At 37.9% G+C, this 21874-nt stretch overlaps 1 protein-coding gene and 1 long non-coding RNA gene across 3 annotated transcripts in view; both read right to left on the minus strand.

Moving 5' to 3' along the window:
• Positions 1–465: 465 nt before the first annotated feature.
• On the minus strand, positions 466–3448 carry LOC141943692 (uncharacterized). Its single transcript, XR_012629034.1, has 2 exons — positions 3350–3448; positions 466–1618 (listed from the first exon to the last, which is right to left on the minus strand). It is a non-coding gene; the product is annotated as an uncharacterized LOC141943692 (long non-coding RNA).
• Positions 3449–5789: 2341 nt separating this feature from the next.
• The window catches only part of CAPZA2 (capping actin protein of muscle Z-line subunit alpha 2), a 33646-nt gene continuing 17561 nt past the window's right edge, over positions 5790–21874 (minus strand). For both annotated transcript variants that reach the window (XM_074870216.1, XM_074870215.1), the window contains 7 exons: positions 21486–21549; positions 20799–21005; positions 19528–19607; positions 16664–16742; positions 13044–13115; positions 10308–10370; positions 5790–9408 (listed from right to left, as the gene is read on the minus strand). In XM_074870216.1, the coding sequence (XP_074726317.1) occupies positions 9268–9408; positions 10308–10370; positions 13044–13115; positions 16664–16742; positions 19528–19607; positions 20799–21005; positions 21486–21549 (706 nt within the window). In that variant the 3' untranslated portion in view covers positions 5790–9267. The remainder of the gene's footprint in view (positions 9409–10307; positions 10371–13043; positions 13116–16663; positions 16743–19527; positions 19608–20798; positions 21006–21485; positions 21550–21874) is intronic.

Genomic DNA, 21874 nt, shown 5'->3' on the forward strand with positions numbered 1-21874 from the left:
TTACACCAGAGCTTTATACAGATACAGACTTGTGAGAGGTCAGTATCTCTATAAAGCTCTTTCCCTCCGGCTTGTTCTTGCCAAATGGTGATCACCCAAGGGCAGCTTGCACTGCCCTCCTACAGCTTCCCATGATAGGTGCAACAGAGGTGACTTGCCCAGCATCAGGGGTGCTCTGCGTGCCGGTGATAGCAACGCATGCAGGTGGTAGTTATCTGGGTGCCTTTCTTCTACTAGAGATATTTGTATACTTTTCTTGCCCTTCCACCCCCCAGAAAATTAGCTGTTAGGCCTTGTCATGGTTTGAGCCCACAGGGCAACTGAGCACCATGCAGTCATTCACTCACCCCTTCCCCCGCAGTGCTGGGAAGGAGAAAGATGAATCAAAAGGCTCAGGAATGGAGATAAGGACAGAGAGGGGTCACTCACCCTTTAACGGTCACAGGCAAAAAAAGACAGGCTTGTTAGGGGAAGAAAAAAGACATCACTTTAATTCAAAACACTAAAAATAACGACACTTAACAGAAAAAGTGGGACAGTGAGAAGTGTTACCGTATCTTCAAACACCTCCCCCCATCCCTCCCTTCTTCTGGGCTCAGTTTTGTTCCCGGTATCTCTACCTCCTCTCCCAGTGGTGCAGGGGCAGGGGTTGGGGGGTGCAGTCAGTTCACTGCTTCTTCCTCCAAGGTGGGGGGGAAGCACTCTTCTGCATTCTTCCCCCTGCTCCACGTGGCATTCCTCTCATGGGAGACAGTCCTCCACAAACTTTTTCTTTCGTGAGTCCTCCCCACAGGATGCATTCTTCTCAAGATGCTCTGAGTGGGTCACCTCCACGTGTTGCAGTCCTCCCAGTACTAAACTACAACAGCAGGGACGACTTCTTCCCACAGAGTCCTGAGGGCCCTCCACAGGTCACAGGTGAATCCCGGCTCCTCCAGTGACCTCCATGGGTGGCAGGGAGGTGGCCCTGACTTCTCACCATGGGATACAGGGGGGGCTTCATGCTCCAGCGCACCTTCCCGGCTTCCTCCTCCTTCCTTCCATTGACCTCTGTTCGCATAGGTGTCCTTCTCATAACTCCTCCTCACAAGTCCCCCACCCCCTCTCAGGTTTTCCTTCTTAAATATGTTATCGCAGAGGTGTGACCACCACCGCTAATTGGCTTGGCCTTGGCCAGAGGCAGGTTCTTTGGAGCCGCTTTTTGAGAAGCTTCTCACAGGGGCCACCACTGTAGACCCCTCCCCCGCTTCCAAAAACCCCACCACACAAACCCACCACAGGCCTTCTCCATCCTAAGATACAGACTGTTCCCAAAGTCTTCATCTTTTCTATTTTGCACTTTTATCTTCTGTGCTCAGGAGGTTTTAAATCCTTAGGAATCCCTTTCCTACAGGCTAGCCCAAGTCTGCTCTGGCTAATTGGTTTTAATGGCATACCTTCCCCTCTGCAGCTCTGGCTGGAATTCTTCTGTCCCATCTCAGTTCCAAAAAAACACACATCTGCTGAATCCTCATTTACATCTGACTCCAGCGTTGGCTCACTTCACTTTCTGTTTAGACACAGTCAGCGCAGCTAAAGAAGCCAGTTTGTCTTCATCCTGCCGACTGAATCAGTTGCTCTGCACGGCATCAGGAAAGAACAAGATGAAAACCCTGGTGGGTAAGCAGGAAGCTTCACCCATACACTTCCATCCTTCCCCCTCAGCAGTTCCTAACCTTGCTGGCAGGCACAAATATCCATACTGAAGGGTTTTTTCCTTACAATTTCATCAATGGACTATGAGAGGTTCTGAGCAAAGGACATGCTGCTCCCATGTTTTCATCTTTCGTGGTGATCTCCACCACTAAAGACAGCCACATGATTGTGACAAACCCATCATCTGCAGTGAAAATCCACTGTTAGAGATAATCTTGAAACCTCTTCATTTACATTCAGGTAGAGTAACTTTGGTCACACCAACTGCTGGTAGGACCACAAGGCACACAGTATTCAGCTGAAAGAGCTAAGGAGAGGTAGACAACTTACTAAATGGAAGATAATGGCTCACTAAGTTTAGTAATGAACTGGGACAGGATACATTACTGACTTTAACAGATTCTTTTGTACCCAGAGAATCAGTTATGTAGCAACCTCTGCCTTTGCCTTGCAGCAAAGCCCTGGAACCAGAGCAGCACTTCAATTCTTCATGAGCATATGGCATTTACTTTCTTAGCAGCATATCTCAGGTCTAGTCTTCTGCAGTTGAGCTGGCTCCTGGCATCTGTAACAGCTAAAGGACTCTTCATACTCAGTACACACCTACAGGAACTTTAAACAGGCTCTTGAATGACACAGGCTTTTCTGATACTCTCTAAGTTCTTCCTGGCTTGGTGGAGGATACTACCTATTTCTACACACAGAACTGTTGGGATACACAGAAAATGCCTGCATGCACTAGCTACCATCCAGTCTTCACTAGTGCATGGCAGGAGAGGTGAGGTGCACTTCAGTGCTTCTGAAAACAGGAAAAGGTTTCCTCCTGGACCCCTAGCTTAGGCTGCCTTGTCAACTCTGGCTGATCATTGATTTCTCCACATAGAAAAAAGGTAGGAAAAAAGCATATTATGTGCTTCCTAGCACAAGAGAACGTGGCACATTCCACCTCCTCAGTTTTGACCGACATCAATGCCTACAAGGTACTTCCAAACAAACTGCCTGCTGTTGTCACAAATATCCCAGACAACGAGGATCCAGACAAGTTCACAGCAGCCCTTGACTCTTCATTCCAGGATGCTCTTAGCTCAGATCCCTTTGGTCCACATCATTAGGATACAGTACAGTCTCATTTTTGCACACTCCCAGTGCCTACTTTGTCAGTAGAGAAGGATAGTATCAGGCACACATAACTAGCAGTGGTTGGTTGGGTCTTTTTCCCTCCTTAATTTAGCATGGGCTTTAAAATTATAACAGAAATCTTCTAATTGCTGATGATGACAATGCTAGAGAATGTTATAGCATTCAAGGCCAGATTGTAGCAAAAGGAAATCCAAGTACTATGTTAGTATCACGATAGCCTGCAATATCATAAAGACCGAAATGAACAATATTCAGAGAAAAACAAGTTTCTCAAAATGAACAGAAATCAAAAAGCAAGATGTAGAGAAATGACTTAAGAGTATTGAATTTCATATAGAAATTAAGAGTTGCTGGATTCAGTCCTTAGCCTAAAAGCTACACTGTCTGGAGATGCTCTTCAAATACATAAACCATGTTGAAAAGAAAATGGGAACAAGCTGTTCTGTATGCCCACAGCTAAGATAAAAAGAGATTAAGAGCCAGCAAGGAAGATCTAACTTTTTCTAGTATTTACCTTAGTGCTAATACCACCAAAGCCCTACAAGAACTTGGGAGAGGAAGGATCATCTTTATCATGAAGAATTTCTTTCAGAGCAGACAAGTCTCTGTCCTGGCACACTGTGGAATAAAAAACAAGATGAGCTTTTGCTTGCCATTCAAGGATTTCAAGACTTCTAAAACCACTATTCAGAAATCTTCCAATCGAGTATCTGAACTTCGGAGTCTTTAACCACAACTGGTTTTTTGCTATCTCATGTTCCTTTTTTTACAGTGAAGTGAAAGCCTTGCAAAGCTTACCAATTGTAAAGCATCAGAAAGCTGGTTTAACAATGCAGCATCACATAAAAGAAGGAAGCAGATTTTTCTTCCTGCTACTCAGTTTAAAACTGCTAATGGCTCTTGAAAGTTCAGATTTCTACTCCAGTTGCTTGTGCAGATATTAACCTTCAGTGTCACAGTAAAGCTGAAAATGTATTAAAGAAATCTGTTCATCTTGTGAATATTGATCTATTTTGTAATTAACTTACTCCTTTTCCAAGCCTCTTTCTCTAATTACCAAATTATGTGGAAGTTATTGCTGCACAGTTAGACCAACAGCCAGGAGAAAGAGGTGCTAGATCACTATACAAATAGCAGGTTATTAATGGAAGGGCCACAGAGGCATTTAGGGCAGCATCCTTGGGAGTTTTGACTGGATTAAGACGCATCGTGCTGGGAGAGGAAGAACAGCTTTAGCAACCATCAAAGCATGCTGTTGCCATTTGCAAGGCACGGGTTGAGGACCAGCACATGTACCCAGACAGGCAGGCAGCAGAGGCTGTAGCTCACAGCCACTGCATACCACAGACAGTGAGTACCCTGCCAGCCTCCATCAGACCTGCGCTCCTGGAGCGCAACTTTAACTGACCCTCCCTCAGAGTTCCAGCATCATGCTCCCACTCTCTAGGCTGAACAGGAGACTTAGTGGAGTGGAAATATGTGGCACCTTTCTTCCTTAAGGAAAATCATAATAGATCACGTTCTTGTACCTCTTAAGACTCTCACTGACGCATCTCGGGTTATAACTGGATGTACTGCCTTACCCGGGAAAAGGCAGCATGACAGCATCCCAAATCCCAGGGCTGGTATTTGGGCCCCTTGCTGCATGATTGGCCCTTCTGGGACCTTCACAGCACAGCGAGAATTTGAACGTTTCTGCAACAGATGCCTAGGCCGAGACAATACACACACCACCATCCAGTCCCCAAGAAAGCCAGCACACTGGGTGGGGGGGCAGCTGAAGCAGGCAGAAGGAAAACACTTTAAATCCGCTGCAGCTGAGAACGAAAGGCAAGGTTTTTTTCTGCACTCGAGAGCTTGTGGCTGTGATTTTTCAGTTAGGTTCATAAACTTTATTTGCAAAAGAGAGAGTCTGGTTTACTTCTAGCCAGTTACAAGAACATTTGCTCCAGGGAGACTGAGTCCCTTCTTTACCTCGTGGGACCATACCTCTCTCCCCTAGGTCTGAGGACAGTAGCAGAGGTTCCAGATGTACCATGAGAGCCAACTTTTGCCTTAGCAGGCTGTTGCACCATAACTGGCAATCCCTCCAAGGACATCTTTATTTGTTAAGAGAGATCATAAGCATGCTTTTCTGAACCCCTCTGCACAACACTGCTTATCTTGCATTCATAGTGTTGTGCTAAAGCTATAGCTCAGCCTTCTATGTTATCATCCCTAAGTAATTTCTGAAATAATCTTGAAGGGTAACTGAGTTGTACGCTGGGAAGCTACTTATTAAAGTAAGTACTCTCAATTCTTTCACTGATGCCTACAGTAGCTGTAGTGAATATACACCTGACATTGAAAAATATTAAGCACATTTAAATACAAAACTGAAATTAGTATTTAGTAAAAGTCATTATTAGAATGTGGTGTTGTTCCCCCCAAACCAACCAACCAAACTCTACTTTAGCAGGCACATTTACAACCCTGTAAGATGGAAGTTGTTTCAAATCTGAAGTTATTTCAAGCTACAGCCAGTCAGGCAAAAGTCCCTACATGCTCCTCTTATGAGGAATAAACCCAACAGATTTGCCTCTGCATAACTGTATTGATTTGCAAGGAAAATATACACAGAAAAGTAAACATGTTTATAGAATATATCCTTTAAGGCAACAATTGCTACTCTTACCCTCTTGTGTGACGAGCACATGGATAATACCATGCTGAACAATACCTGTTACAGGTAAGGCAATCACGGTAGCAGAGAAAAATATTGCTAATAAGAAAACCTACCAAGTATTAAGCATTAATTTTCACAGAAGGAATAAAATACCTATTCACAGTTCCTTTCCTTTAGCTGTGGAAAAAGAAACACTTTTTTTGTTTAAATCTGATGCAAATTTTCCCCTTTCCAAAAAAAAAAAAAAGTTCAGAGTTGACACTGTCACACAAAAACTGACACTTGGAGGTTATGAACAAACTAAGTTTAATCTAAACCTAGTTTACAGTTGCATCAGAGGACGAACAGGTTCAGTCTTTCCAGTAAACGAATGCGGCAGAAGCTATGTCCGTGTCAGCAAGTAATTCAGTACGATAGGAGCAAATCCATAGAATCAAACAGTTGATGTTCAACCTCTATACCTACAGTATATACAGTCTGGAAATTTGAAGGCCAGGCTTAGTCTGATCCTCTGGACATCCTCAACGCATAGGTGGTTTCAAGCTGCCTGAAGGAACACACTGCTATGGACTCAGGTCACCTTTAGGAGCTGGAGGGCATTCAGTGCACACCTAGAGCCCAGTTCCCAGGTCAGAGTTCCCCAAAAGGAATTGAATTCAAGAGCACCAAAACTGCTTTGTCAGCCAAACCAGTATGTGGCAAGTGGGGATGAGAGAGGGATTTACTCCCAAACTGCACAAACTACATCACTGCCGTAGATGCAGCTGAAGTAATCCCCTAAAGAGAACACATCTATTTGGATGTTCAGTCTCACACAACACTTTTAACGCTGGGCTGAATGACCACTTACTAGCGAGCTGTGTTGCAGTGTTCCCAACTGAACCAGCCGGCAGAACTGTTATCAGCATGTAGAGCATAAGAAGCAGTAGTGATGGAATCAAAATTACAATGATTTTAAAGTTTCATTCTACCTGCAGTATGAATTTTTAGACAGACATACAAAAAGGGGCTGCTCAGGAGAACCTGAAAGCAGAATTGCCACTCTTGTTGCAGATGTTCAGAAAGAACAATTGCTTACTTGCAGAAGTTAAAAATTCCTTTGTATAAAGGGGCACTAAAATGCATAAGATGTAATACACTTCATAAACGCAAGCATTTTACAAGTCCATATTACAAGCCATAATGTCTAGTACATCAACATTCCACAATACAAAGCTTGTCTTTATATTTAAAAATAGAATATAAACAAATAGTAATTCACATTAAGACAATTGCCACAGCAAAATTTATCAGAGAAAGTGCTTTACCTACACAAAGTACCCTAAAGCCTACCAAGCAAGGTCTAAAGTTCTCCAATTTAAAAGGGGTAGGGTAGAAACAAAAGACGTGCAAGTGACATCCACAATTTTGAGAAAAATCAGTAACTCCAAATGCGCCATGTGCCTCAGCTGATACTCGGGTCAGCTTCATCTGGGGAGCCATTACCCCTAAATATGATACAGCATACCATTTTTAAAAAGTAACAGAATAGTTGATTTACTTATAAATTGCTTTATTGAAGCTATAACTTAATAAATTTGATGTTCAAGGTCTAAAATTATCTCACAGACTAAAAATCAACACAACAGAAAAAAAATAAGTAATACAAATCTACTTATGTCACCCTACTGGTAGAATTGAACCTGTAAGATGCTATTCTTTTGAAGATAAGGAATTAAGACTATCACAGGACTGAATAAACAGAGGGAAACATAGTAATAGAGTACTTCACAGTAAAATACCTCTTTATTAGGAATATATTTAAAACTAGCTTTTTATTTCAGGTAAGAAAAATAGCATTCTGACTTTTAGCCAGTGCCGATTCCGGTCATACGCAATATTCTAACAGCTAGAAAAGTTATTTGCACCATTGTTGCCCATTAACAGTTCTCCTAACTGTCCATTCACTGCCTTTTAATTTTAGCTTGTTCTTAAATATGCTTAAGAAATTCTTCAAACAAGGTTCGTATTTAGATCTTAGTAGAGATTGACAGACTGACTTGACAGTGACTCAGCATCTGTTATTAGCTCACATACAGCTTTTATAAGCCTTCTTTTAAAGAACAACATGGTTCAACAGCTGATCTACAAAGACAATTAAGAGGGCAACTCTCCAGGAAGACTGTGGTAGAACAAATCCCACTCTTCTACTAAACAGTTTAGTACTGTAAAGTAGCAGCAATTTCAAGAAGTTCAGTTAATTCTATACCCCTTTATAAGAGAGCACTGAAGAACAGAATATAGGGGTATTGCTACTACAATTCAAACAGTAAACTACTTTGTGTGTACATTTTTATACTTAGTACAAGTCCAGACTCTTTCTCTTGCTATGCTGTAATTTAACAGTTTAAGGTAATTAATTGGATCATGCTGTAAACAAAGATACAAAACCTTTGTGTAAGTTTTACTGGTTTAGTAGTGTGCATAAATACTTGCTTTCTAAAAAAAAAAACCCACCAGTTTAATTTTCCATCATGAGCATATAATTAGGTAGCATATTTTAAAACAGGTTTTCATCCAATTAAAAATGAAATCTATGTATTTCATAGAAATGTTATATAGCTTTTGTAATTAAGTCTGTGTTTTTTGATACCTGACATCCATTTTCAACACAAGATGTATCAGACAGGGAAAGTATTCTCCAGACAAATGTATTATTTTTGGTTTTGTAATTTCTTCCATCATCTGTAGCCAATAAGAAGCCAAAAGATACCTGTTTTAAGTAGACTTCCATATGTAGATATTTCTTAAAATGCAGATGGAAACAATGGATGATGATATTACAGCAATCTCCAAACACACAGAGAATAGCCAATAGGCCACAAGTTTGTGGCTGTTCTAAGCAGTATCTTAAAAATATATAAACCCACCAAAAATAGGCTATATCAGGAAGCAATCTGATACTCAAATAAATAGAAAATTTGCCTTTTAATGTCACATTGAATTTTAGTACATTTCAATCCAAGAAAAAAATAAACTGACATAGTAATGAGTACAGGATTATATATATTACAATATGCCTTGTTATAATACATTTGTGGCTTTATGATAAAAAAACCCTCAAGGGCAGATGGAGTTTGAGCTCATTTAAGCAATTCTCAGGAACAAAGCATTAAATGCATTTCTGAAATAAGTACTTTTATTTAATTTCAAAACACCTTGGCCTTTTCTTAAAAAAAAAAAATTTAGTTACCATGGAGCTAGCTAAGTAAGTATTCTGAAAGGTTTAAATGATATAGAAAATGCTTTTCCCAGTTTTACAGACAATGAAAGGATAGATGATTTTAAAAACAGCATCTAAGGCTAACTCCATATTGACCTTAACCTAGAAATGCACATTACTGATCTCCACAAGAAATCCAGCAAATTTGGGAAGATGTCCATTTCACATGAAAGCAAGAGAAAGGGTTATCATATGCAAAAATATTTTTCAAACTGTTCTTAATGTGTAATTGAAAACTAAAGGCATGGTCTCTTCATTATAAAAAAATAAAGGTACAACAGAAACTCTAAAGGAAGATATTCAGCTATACTGAAGTTGCAACCCTCTGAAAAGAAAGGAAAAAAGTCAATTAGCTAAGCTTTGTGCTCTAACCAAACTACTTACAGTGATTTTCAATGGCAAAAGCCCATGCTGACTGGGTGATTTGACAGTTCCAAATACTTTTTGTAATAATTTTTATTTGTATACAAGGACACTAAAATGATCCAGTCATGCAACGTTCACTTTAAGCATTCTGCATCTCTTTTCCAATCTTATAGCTAAGGATCTTGTTCCAGTCAATCTTGGTGCGGGTAACTGGCAATTGTCGACGTAAGGCCTTGAAAGTAGTGTCTGACATAGTCTGATAATTCTCACTGATAGCAGTCTGTTAAACACAAAGTCATACAAAACAAAGACACATGAAAAACAGAACTAAGATGTTATATAAAAAGTTAAATGATTGAGTAGTCTGCTACTTCTTAAACAGGCTTCATAAAAATATGCTAAATTAAAATATTTTATGAAGGAAAGCTGTTAGATCTAGAATGAAACTATGTGAAGAAAATTAGTGAGATGGATGCAATAAACCTGGCCATAGCCTAGGTGTTTCTGCAAACTGCAGTGTGGTTAATCAGCAGCATGAACAAACTGCCAATTGGAGTTAGCTCATACATCATTAATTTCAGACACCAAAGTCTTCCACTGTTATTTCTGTGAGGATGGTAGAGCCAGTCCACATCATCATATGAACTTGAATATAATGCATATGATACATAGTAAATTTTTATTAAAGTTTTTTTAAAACTGATGGAACATGGTGTCTGAAATTATATCTTATGTTCAAGACCTAAATGAGCATGAATCCACTTCTACAGAACAGTTATAATTTTCTAACTTTAAAATGACTAATTGAAATGGATAGTGCTTATAGTCATATTTAGCAGAGCTGTCTAACAGATTAGCCTCTGAACAGAATCTGTACAAAAATTCCACTTAAGGAATGCACTAATACTGAAAGAAATCAGAATTGCTTCTATCTGATCGTGCTAGGGACTTTTCTGCTCTCAAAAAAATAACTTCTGATGTAATGTTAAGTAGGGGGGTGCAATCACCAGAAGGTATGGAAAGGGAGGATACAGTTAATAGCAGCATGCAGTCTTTATATTTGTATGGAACTGCATTATCTTAATATCAAAAGCTTGCTAATTAAAGAATTACTTGGTTAAGTATATGGTAATGTTATGTTATACATGAGTAAGGATATAGCGTTTGTTTCCAACATACCTGATATTCATTTTCTGCAGCCTCTACAATTTTTATAAATTCCTTTGCTGTCTGGGCTTCATTCTAGAAAAAAAGCATTTTAATTAGGTCTGATGTACAGCATGATTTTAAGACCAGTTAGATTATGTTTATTCCTATAGTTACGAGTGATGTCAGGTAGACTCCATGAGAACACACGACCATTTAGTGGCTAAACCAAAACTGAAAAAAACATTCCTCCAAAAGGCATATGCCACCTTCAAGGTCTTTTCCAACCTAGATGATTCTGTGATTATTATATTTATATTATTACTATATTAAAAAAATAAAAACAGGCAAACTGCAACAAGCATAAAGATTAGCATGGAACTCATTAAAATATTTTGATTAAAAATTCTATGGTAAGATAAAGAGACATATGGAACAGAACAGCATTTGGAAATATGACAAGGCACCCACAAATCTCTAAAACACACAAAGTATAGATATTAACATTATCAATGTTAAATTTCCAGTACAAATGCAGGAAAACTTAAAGAACACCAGCTAACCCAGAAGTATGAAGAATACAACTAAAAAACCAAAAAACCAAAATTGTTTACCTCCGAACGTTCTGAACCTGGAGACAAGCCAAGCCAAACACTAGACTTTACATACCTAGCCTTATAAACACATCCCCAAGAATATCTTGCAAAAATGAGGGTGCAACACACCACGATGTCCAAATTTCATCATGACTGATAAACAGTTTCTTGGCTTCCAGCCTCATCCTTAAGTATGCAAGTGTATGTTTGTTTTAAAAATAAAAAAATGACCTATCAGTCAATTTGGAGACAAATTAGCTGAGGCGGTTGAAAGAAGTCTCAAGAACAAAGTGAGGGTTCATGGATTTTGAAACTTCCAACTTGGTGTTGGAGACATTCCTAAGGGTACTTTTGCAGAAGCTGTTGAAAGTTAGGAAAGCTCATGCCCCACATGATCCCTTGTTTCTACAAAGGCAAAGACTGGGAGAAAGCGATGGCAGCTTCACTATAACTGCTTCAAAGTTTCAGTGAAACTGCACCTAACAGTTGTGAAAGTGTTCCTGGACACAGTGGAGAGATGAAGGAGGAGGTAGAGACCAAGTAGAACAAATGAAAATGTTTTGACTTTTCAGTGAACCGAGGCAATGATTTCAAAGGCTCTGCTACTGAAAGGAAGAATTCAGGGGTATGAGGTCTTATTTGGCTCAGAGAGAAATTAGGGATAAAAAAATTAACCTTCAGCAAAATTATTCATAGCTCTAGCAAGAAGAGAACTCTTGAGTCATTTATTTCAGTTGTGCCCACTGATAGTACAAAATTGCTTCTCTGCCAAACAACAAAGAAGAGTAGTCGTTGGGGCTCCTTTTAATCTACCTACCATTCCTTCTGTGTGAAATAAGAACTTTTACAGCCTCTGCCCTCTATGAAGCTCAAAGGCAAGGCTAAAAATTGGTAACCAGCAGCATACTTGCTTTTGTTCTAGCAGGAGGTAGGAAAGTTATGTAAAAGATGTTTTTCTACTCATCAGTCTTCTGTTGCTTTACTAAATTGTGGAACAGGATTAAGTTTCTTCCCACTAGAAAGTGAAGCAAAAGCTATTGAAAGGAGAACTTCTTCCACATAACCTTCCCTGAAGCAACTCTTAGTTGAATGAAAGACTAAACTCCCTTTCCTTAGGGGGTCAAAAGTAATTTTATATCTACAGCTCCAGAAGCGTTATCAGTTGGCACCACACTCCCACATTCTTTATGGTGCTATTGCAACTGAAAAGCCAACAAGCCTTGCTTTATAGTTGCGAACAATGATCTTCATTGATGAATTAAGCTTTTGAGCCAAACTGGTCACTACTAGCTGTTATCATTAAAATACTTCTACTGTTCACTTTTACAATTTCCCTTTGCCAGTTTAACCTCACTGGCTTAAGTCTTATTAAAGAACACTCCAACAGAAAACCTTACTGTTTATAAACACCATTTCCAGTAGGCAAGAGGACCATTATTGCAAAAGTAGTAGGAGTTCACGTTGTATCCTTTAAGAGTTAGTAATGCTGCATATGGTACCATTTCTAAACAATTTTTATTTCTGCTGTCTGCTCTTTGTTACTATAGTGATCCATTTGGAAAAAGGATGAAAAAACCGATGTTTTAAATGTGAAGGGTGTTACGCTTGTCAAGGCGAAGCATCTCTGAAGGGGCTTTTTGTACAGAAAAGCATGAGGCTGACAGCACCAGTTACAGACAGGAAGGAAATGAAGGGAGAATACCCACTACTGCTTCTCAAGTGGTAGCATTTGTTTACTATTTTTAGCATACTGGTCTTCTCCCAGTGAGCAAGAGAAGCAATCTCCTAGAGATTGCACTAAAGTGGGATATTATAACTGAAACCTCCTTCATATTAAAAAATTAATTCCAAACATTGATCTGCAGAGTGACCTATAAATACAATAGAAGTGCAGAAAGACTGACAGCAAGCTAATTGAAGCTTTATGATCCAAGTTAATTTAGCTTATATAAGTCACATGCAAGCACATGTTAATTTTTTTAAACAGTAACTACATGTTAGGTGAAACTAGTAAATATTACATACAAAATATATAAAAATTAGAACATTAATTCCCATTCATGCAGAAGAGCAAACTAGTCTCCAAACTTCTGAACTTTTTTTAAGGTTGCTTCTCTTTTTAAATTAAAAAGGCACTTCAATATACACACTAAGGTCTTTAAAGTTCACTTACAGACACTGTTAGAGAGTCTTGTATGTCTTTATGGCTCACCAGCTGAACATTACCATCTTCATAATAGTGAACCTACAGAAAATTAAGCAAAGAACCTCATATTAAATGTTATAGACCAACAACATACAGGAAAAATCAAAGTATTGTAGTATTTATCATAATAACAAACCTATACAAATCAAACAAAACCACAAAAAATGTTACAGAACTACAAAAACAAATAGGAAAACTAAAACGTTATATAATTTAAATATTTTTGAGGAGCAATAGTAAAGAAGCTACTCTGGAACTATTTTTGTGTTGATGTGCCTTAAGTAATATAAGTAATATTTCATGCAAAGTAGTTTAGGTTTTGACTGACATCATGAAGACAACAACATACTATTTACGTGACCTTACTAGAAACTCTTGAAATGGTGAAGATATGTTTAAAACAAGAGTAGTTTTGACAAGGCTTCAGGATACTGTGAACTTGTTTTCTGCTTCACCCAAGCTGTCTTCTAGGGACAGCGCAACATTAAGCTTCCTTTTCCAGATCTGCCTGGTTTTGATATTTTCCTCTGTTAGATATGGCTTATAACAAAAGCTGGTATTTATCTAGACAAAGGAGCATTCTGAGGCAAAGTTTGCCAAGGTTAGATAGCAAAGCAGAATGAAATCTATTTATTCTTGAAGTGTTATATCTATACAACAGCTTTCTTGATTATTTTGCAGGAGGAGGAGACCAGTAAAACTCTACCCAAGCTAACTCCAGTATTCTTAAATTCAGTTGGGAAGAATCTGAAAACACCGAGTTTCTAATGCAACTATTGGAAAACTTAAAAAATAGGAAGCACACACAAAGTTACATGTAATCATTCACAGTAACTGATACAGAAGAGTTATGCAGCTCACTGACATCTCAAGAGGCATCTTTATCAAAATTGTAAAAGATCTTTCAAGTCAACATAGTCAACCTAGCTGATGTTGTGAGGAATTGAAACATTTGTGTCTCACTATTAGGCACAATCCTATCATTATTAATGCACATTAATAATTAATAATTAGGCACAATACTATCAGTATTAATGCACAATACTATCATTTCATATACATGATGATGATGTGTGCCAGAGACCCTCAATTTTATAAACAGCAATAGAGAAAACACGACACAGCTATAATACCTAAGCAAAAGGAAGGTTTCCTAGATAAGAACATTACTTCCTATGATTCATCTTATATTATTATTTTGCTTATTGTCAAATAGTTGGTTTTCAACAAAAGATATCATCCTAACCATGAAATAAGCTTATTTTCAACTCAAGACTACTGGGTGAAACTTCTGCTAGCCTTTTTAAATCCAGTTCCTAAAAGATGAGGAGTGCTTACTCAGTGCAAAATTCTGACACCTCCCAACAAAACAGCAGAACCCAAAGAAGTATAAATCTCCCCCCTTCTCTGTCACAATCCACTGCAGAGGGCCCAAACCTCCCCTGTGCTCCGAGGCCAACAGCACAAACATCTGTCTGAGTCACATTCTTCACAAACACTCAGGCCTAAAAACTTAACAGGGATGAAGAGTAAAATCTAATTTGGGGATGTGTTATACAAAATATGAGAAGTAACTGTTCTGTACTATACCTCACTGCTGACATCCTTCTAGAATGCTAGGTCTGGGTTCAGAAGACTACAAGAAGGATGATGTTTATGAACAGAACCTCTTGGAAAGGTTAACTAAGGAGGGATGAGAATAACACATTATCTAAGAGATAAAATTAGTAACCAGTACACTTATCAGTTGTTTTCCATGCACAGTTGGAGCATGTCAAGCACCATAGGGACTTAGTTTTAGTAAAAGGCTCTGCTGTTGCAGTATTTCCCTTACATATAATTAAAAGAAAATTAAGCAATGGAAGAGATTAAGACAGTTGAGAATCTCCTATATTAGAATTTATTAATAGAATTTAAGAAGGAAGAAAATTGTGCAAGTGACCTTAAAAATACAGAAGACACCTGAAGACAGCAGGTGATGCTGGACTTCCCCCCAACTTATACAAAAAAGATCTTAGCAGAAGCAGGGCAATGGCCATATTGCTGTCATAAAGATTCTACAAATAACACTGAGATTTCAGTACTCTGAAATTCCACTGATGTTGTATTGAGTTCATATTCTAGATTATTGTGCTCCTTAAAAAAATTAAAGCACTTTTTTTTTGTTTGTTTGGAGAGGGAAAGGGGAAGCACTCCCACATACACTGAAGAAATCGTACAAAATTTCTAAAAATTTGAAACTGAGTTCAAAATTCCTTGGTGAAATGAGTAGCTCCTATACAAGAAAAAAAGTAAAACTTTTCTTTGCTCCCCTGGACACAGACTTAAGCAACTGTAAATAATGACTTGATTAATTATGAGAGATAGTAATAAAAGACAAAATCAGCTGGTACCCAAATCGAGATGCCGTTTAGAACCTGACTAAACCAGGCTGTTTTCTAGGCTAACCTTTCACAGAATTAGGTAGAGACCTGCCTACTTGTTCTGGAAAATCTCTTAAGATATTTAACCAAAAGTACATGCTGTGGAGAAAATGCCTGTTTTGCTGCTGGATTTAAGTGACAGTTTTCTTAGACCATCCCAAAGTCTTGAGAAGACTGGAAGTTACTTTACATGCTTACCATGACAGTCTTGATCTGACAAGATAATAATGGCTCTCCACATTTTGACTATCATTCCAGTTACAGAATTTCCCCCAGAATGGGAAATCACATTCAGCCCCCCTGCTTGGGTGGATCTGAACGCAGCTATCACATCCTAAAATAACATCCTAGCCTGAGGCTATGGCTAGAAAAACATTTAATTCCATCTTCCTTCTGAAGTCAAGTCACTGAACAGTAAGAAAGTGCAAAACTCACAGGGGCACAGAAAAAGGTAACTTGACCCTATGTCTTGTAAAAAGATAACAAAGCACTACGCTAAAAGCCAGACTGCACTAAGATTCTAGTCCCTGATCCCAGAACTGTTTTAATAAACTCCTGCAAAATACGTGTACACATTCCAGAGAACCAATCTAAGAAGTCAAGTACCCCTGTCTACCACATGACAGTCAGACTTCCTTTGGTCTCAAGATTTCTGCATTCCTGCTTGGACAGTATCTCCTTTCCAAATGCCCTAAAGCCAACAGGAAGGGCAAATTCTGAATGAAGGAGACCTGAATTCAAACATTTCAGATGGTGGAATGACTGAAACCAAAGATTCCCACCTTTCTGAACAATAGAGTGGGTAACATGAAAAACAACTGCTATTATCAGTTGAAAAGAAAGAAGTTCTACTTCAGAAAGGGCCTACCCTCACTAAAGGCTTGTGCCACTGCAAATTCAAGAAACAGGAAATCAAAGAGGTATATATGCCTAGCTGAGGTGAATACATCTTCTGAAGTCTTCCAAATCATTACATTAAACACATATTTTGCATTTGCAAGGAATAGGTAAATAATTAGGTCTCTAACACTTAACTGAATGGGCATCTCTGCATTGCTTACTGGGTCCCCAGATTCTCTAAGAATATTTAATACACTGGCCTGAGTCTCCCTTGATAATAACCAGAGACTTTAGTGATCAGGACACAGTTTGAAATAAGCATACCTGAATTTTCAAGATGCCAGCCACTTGAGTGGTTGAAGGGGTGATTGTAAACTTCCATTCTGACCTCCAACGGCCATTCCTTTAAAAAAATAAAACAGAAATCAGATGTCACCCCACTGGTTAAGAACTCCCCCCCCCCCTACAACTAATAGTCAAAGGAAAACAGAGAATGAAATATGCTATTTAACTACACATGCACAAAATCTTTCCCTAAAGATTCAGCCCTGTAATCAGTTGAGAAGAGAACAGTTTCCTAAAATACTTAACCTCAGTTTTGGATGGGGACCAAGGAGATTTATTAGTAAAGACCTTTTAACAATAGGATTTAACTTCTGAAAATGCCTAAAGCCTTCAGTGTTCTCTCCCTCCTTTATTATTAATTAGGCATATATAGTCAATATTTTGTTTCTGGGACCCAGACAACTTGCTGGATCAGCCAAAGTCACATTTCACATCAGCCTATGAAAATCTTGAATGGAAGAAACACTGAAGTAGCAAGACTTTCTGCTATGCTGAACTGTAACTAGGTCTTTCAGCTCTTCTAGCATTTCTGTTCCAGGATAACTATTTCCTTCCACAAATTCAATATCCTTGCCAAATTGCTTAAAGGGCATTTCAAACATCTGGAAAACAGTATGGGATGATTGTAGTTTCACCTGAGTTCTTTCCTGCAGACTAGACATTTTCTCATTTAGTTATGAGGTTAGTGGATTAGAAGGTTAGTAAATTAGAGCTATATTAAGAATGCACTGCAACTGTCTCTTGATTCCTCCTTTGTTTGCTCTTAAAGAAGGAAAGTTGATACTATGAGTTCCAATTCTACTAATATTAGGTGTAGATGCCAGTGCATTTAACAAGGGGAGAGAGAGTGAGACTTCAAGATTAACAGCTACTAATGGATCTATATTGACGTATCTTAGATACTAAAAACTAACTCAATTAGTTTTTAGTATCCAACCAACACTGGTTATTATTTCAGACAATATCCAAATTATAGATTATCACTGAAAATTCAGACTAAGGCAACTCAGAAGCTTGTTGGCATCTCTAAGAAAACTGAAAGGGTCACCCAACTCAGTGAACACTAATATAACCGGTAGCCTTACAGACAGACCCATTAGTTATAAGAAAGCTTACGTGCTGAACTATATTAGGCACAACATTAGTTTTTAGATGCATGGAATTCAATAACTAGCTAACAGATTTGTTTGCTTCTTAGTCACTTTGTGGTCCTTGAAGTTAAGACGACTACAATATTTCCACTCTGGGATATCTTGTTTGTACTTAAGATGCTACTCAAATAAAAATAGTTCAAGTTCAGAAGGATCCTTCTGTGGGAAATACTCTAAGTTAAAAACAAAGTGTCATTACTTTATTTACCTCTGCTGACTTAGGATGTTTTGCAATATATTAACTGTCCTTCCTGTTCTTTCCGGTTCTTTAATAAACCACCTATCCTACTATGTTGATCGTTATTTCAGAAATCCATAGAACACTTTTCTTTGGCATGTATCGGTTTTCTATCATCCAAACTTGCTTTCACAGCAGGTTGCTAAAAAGATGGGACCCCTTGAGAATTAATACTGGCTGTGGCTTGGGCTGGATATCCAAACATACAACTGAGGAGCCTGGTAAACTTTAAATCCATTCCTCCATCCTCAAATCCCCCAAACCAATATGCATTTATTAAAACTTGCTAAGAATGAGAATTAGAGTCTGACTATCCCCCTGTAAAACTCTTAGAAACATGGTCAATATTTACCCATAGATGTCTGACCATAACTTTAATAAAGAAAACTTTAAAGGAACATTTTCTCCATCTATAAATGGTTGTTGCATATCTGTTCCTCTTCTTTAAAGACTATGATATTAAAATAACTATTTGGAATATGAAAATTCATTCACACTTCCAAACTAAAAAAAAAAAATCAGTATTTTTTAAGTTACTTTTAATATTGATGCAAAACATGCAGACTTAACTAGTCATGTTTAAGTCATCAAGAGAAATTATTTATTAACTGTGCAAATTCAGTTAAAATCTGTGGAACAGTATACTGGGTAAATCATTTAACTGATACAGACATATGCTGAAGTTACTATGCATATGTAATATTCACCTTCAGCATCAGAAAACAAAGACTTCTGCACTTCCATTCGTTACCTGTGGGATTACTAAATATAATTTCAAGCAAATGCAAAATAGCAAATAAATTAATAATGATATACATTTCTTCAGACAACTGCATATATTAGCTATCTTTAGGAGACACTTCCTTAACCCAGTTCTATACTGTGATATTTATCTCAACTCTGGCCAGTTTCCTGAGCTATCCAGACCATGGAAAACATCTTTCAGCCAAGTACAGAAAAAAAATCAAGTTGTAGTTTGTAGGAGTTCATTTCATCCAAGATCACCTTTATCTACCCTCACCCAAAAATTAATGATTCAAGTCCTACAGTAAATTAATCTCTGGTCACCTTCTTTTTCCGAGACATGCAAACTAGAAGGAGCTGGTTTTATTGTCAGTCACAAAGGAAGCAACACAAGCAGAAGCAACTGTATTAGAGAACACAGGCACAGGTATTGGTGCCAGTGTGATAAACTGGAAGAGTCATAAGGAATTTTACGAAGTTCCCAAAGTTCTGCAAAGGAGATGCAGACATGCAGTCTGCGATTTTACTTACCACAAAGGAAGACATTTCTACATAGTTTTGCCAGAAAAACTTGGGGTGGAGGGAGAAAAGTCACATGCAAGATGTACATGTACCTCCTTCTCTGAACTAAGGATTATCAGTATAATGGCACTAGTGCACTTATTCAATTTGTTGTATTTTAATGTATTTGTATCCATGCAGAAACTTACCAAAAATTTTTTGCTTGGAACTGATGGCTCTCTATGCATGCAATAATGGTCTGCTGTCCATCAATTGTTTTACCATACACCTTGATTAGAGATGAAAAAAAAACCAAAAACAAAACAAAAAATCCCAGAGTTAAAGTTTCAGTATCTGTCTTGCTCAAACTGCTTAGATAGCTAGTTCTATCATCGTTACATAAACTGTAAAATTTAATTGTATAACTACTATGGTTCTTACATAATATTCAGTACATGAAACATTGAAGTGTATATTACAATGCAAAAGAAATCTGAAGGTCAAGCATTTTAACTGAAATTTTATATACTGCAAACTCATTTTTCTGCAACTGTAGGAATTTTAAGCCCATAGCAGTGGCTGCTGTGACAATATATATTACCAGGTGGGTTTCAGATACCAGTCATTCTACAACTAAATGATGATTTAAGCCTTTACAGAGTAGCGAAAAGGTGATTAAAAGGGTGGGCTTGGTCCTCTGTTCTGCTTTATCCCCGAAATCAAATAATACTAAAAATGATCTCAATGAACATACAATTTGCTTTCCTTTACAGAAGCTGGAACTCATCTGACTGCCTGGGGATTCAATTCAATTTGCTAAACACAACACCTGTTATTGGTTTTTTTTTCCCTCGTTAATTTTTCCATCAGGTTAATACAAAGTATGGGACAGCTATCATTAGATCAGCTGGCTGAACTTTAAACAGTCATAGGGCTCCTAACAGCAAATGAATGTTATTTTAGTCCAGACTGAGAGGTTTTATTTTAGGAAGTCATCAGAACCCACTGATTCTGGTGGTAAGAATACAACACTTGGGTATATAGGAGATGTGATGGAGACAAAACTGTTTGCTTTACTGACGGTTTTGTCAGTAAACCAAGCCAAGACAGACATTTATCTCTTACGGATTTTTTTTTTTTTTTTTAAAGTAACCGGCCAGGTAGCCAGGACCAACAGGATCAACCTGCAGTAGTCTACAGAAGTTCTTAATGCTTTAGGAAATTTAAATAAAAATTCTTCAGAACTGAGAGGTAAGTCTTCACTATGACCTGCAGTAACCACCCACTAGTAATCCAATAGCTGAAATATTACATTTCTGAAGCTTTCCTTCATTTTTCCCTGTATGAACCCTTAACAGGACTAAATTCTTTACAGCTGAAACTGCCTATCATCCTGGTTTACAAATAGTTACTTTTTTTTTCTTTTTTTTAAAAGATTTCTATCTACAGTGCTACAGTGGTTATATGATGTAGTACTTACTGTGCAGACACCATTTGGGTAGTGTTCTTTCACATAGGCTTTCATTGCTGTTTCAACTGAATTTCTCCAGGATTCTATGGCATTTTCAACTTCATGGGGTCTAGGATCAGTAGCCTCCTTTCTTAAGTGATCAAATTTAAAAGAAATCTTGTTCTTGGGATCCAAAAATTTTCCATTTCCCAAATCACCATGTTCTGTTATCAAAACCTGTATGACACATTTTTAGTTAACATTTGCTATTGAATAAAGAGGAAAAAAATACCATGCTAAATCTAATTATATCCTACATTTAACTGGAGCTTACTCATATCCAAAGCCTCATATTTTAAACAAAATATGCATATAGCAAGAGAGGACATGACACACTGACTCGGAAAAAAAACCCGGAATCTCACCCTCTTACTGCAACGAACAATGCAATATAGAAATTCATGTCTTCTACTACTAAAGATGGAGCAAATTGTTTCTAAGGGCCCAAATCAGGTCTGACTGAATTTAGGTCAACAGTCTGAGATTTCAAGCTCTTTAGATACCGCAAATGATTAACTTACAAACTGGTACTATTGGAGAGCCATAATCTCATTTTGGCAGGGAAGATGCATTTCTTTTCATTTTCTTGCCAAGATACAATACCACAGCATGTTTAACAGTTTAAGGAACATTTCAAGTATTTCATTGTATTCATACCTGTTCATCGTAACCGTCAATTTTTACTGGAGTAAACTGGTCCAAGTTGTACTGTGCAAACGCACTACAAAAAAAAAAAAAACACCGAAAGCCTACATCAAGCACAATCTTTTTCCTTAGTAGCTGTAGGAGATTTTAATAATAGCTAATAATCTGGGCAATGATGCATCAAAAAAAATTATATCAATACTTCATTATCTAGCAGGCCCAAATTCTTGAAGTCACCTTGGTTCATTCAGTGCTCATATTGCAGATTCCAGCTACCATTACACAATGATTTATGTTCAAAAGTAACCTAGTATAGACAAACACATAAGCTTTACAGTAACCCATAGAAACTGGAGGAACAGATAAAGTTTAAATTCCACAGTCATCCAAACTACTAAGCC

This window comes from Strix uralensis, chromosome 5, assembly GCF_047716275.1.
Source record: "Strix uralensis isolate ZFMK-TIS-50842 chromosome 5, bStrUra1, whole genome shotgun sequence".
NCBI classification, from domain to species: Eukaryota; Metazoa; Chordata; class Aves; order Strigiformes; family Strigidae; genus Strix; species Strix uralensis.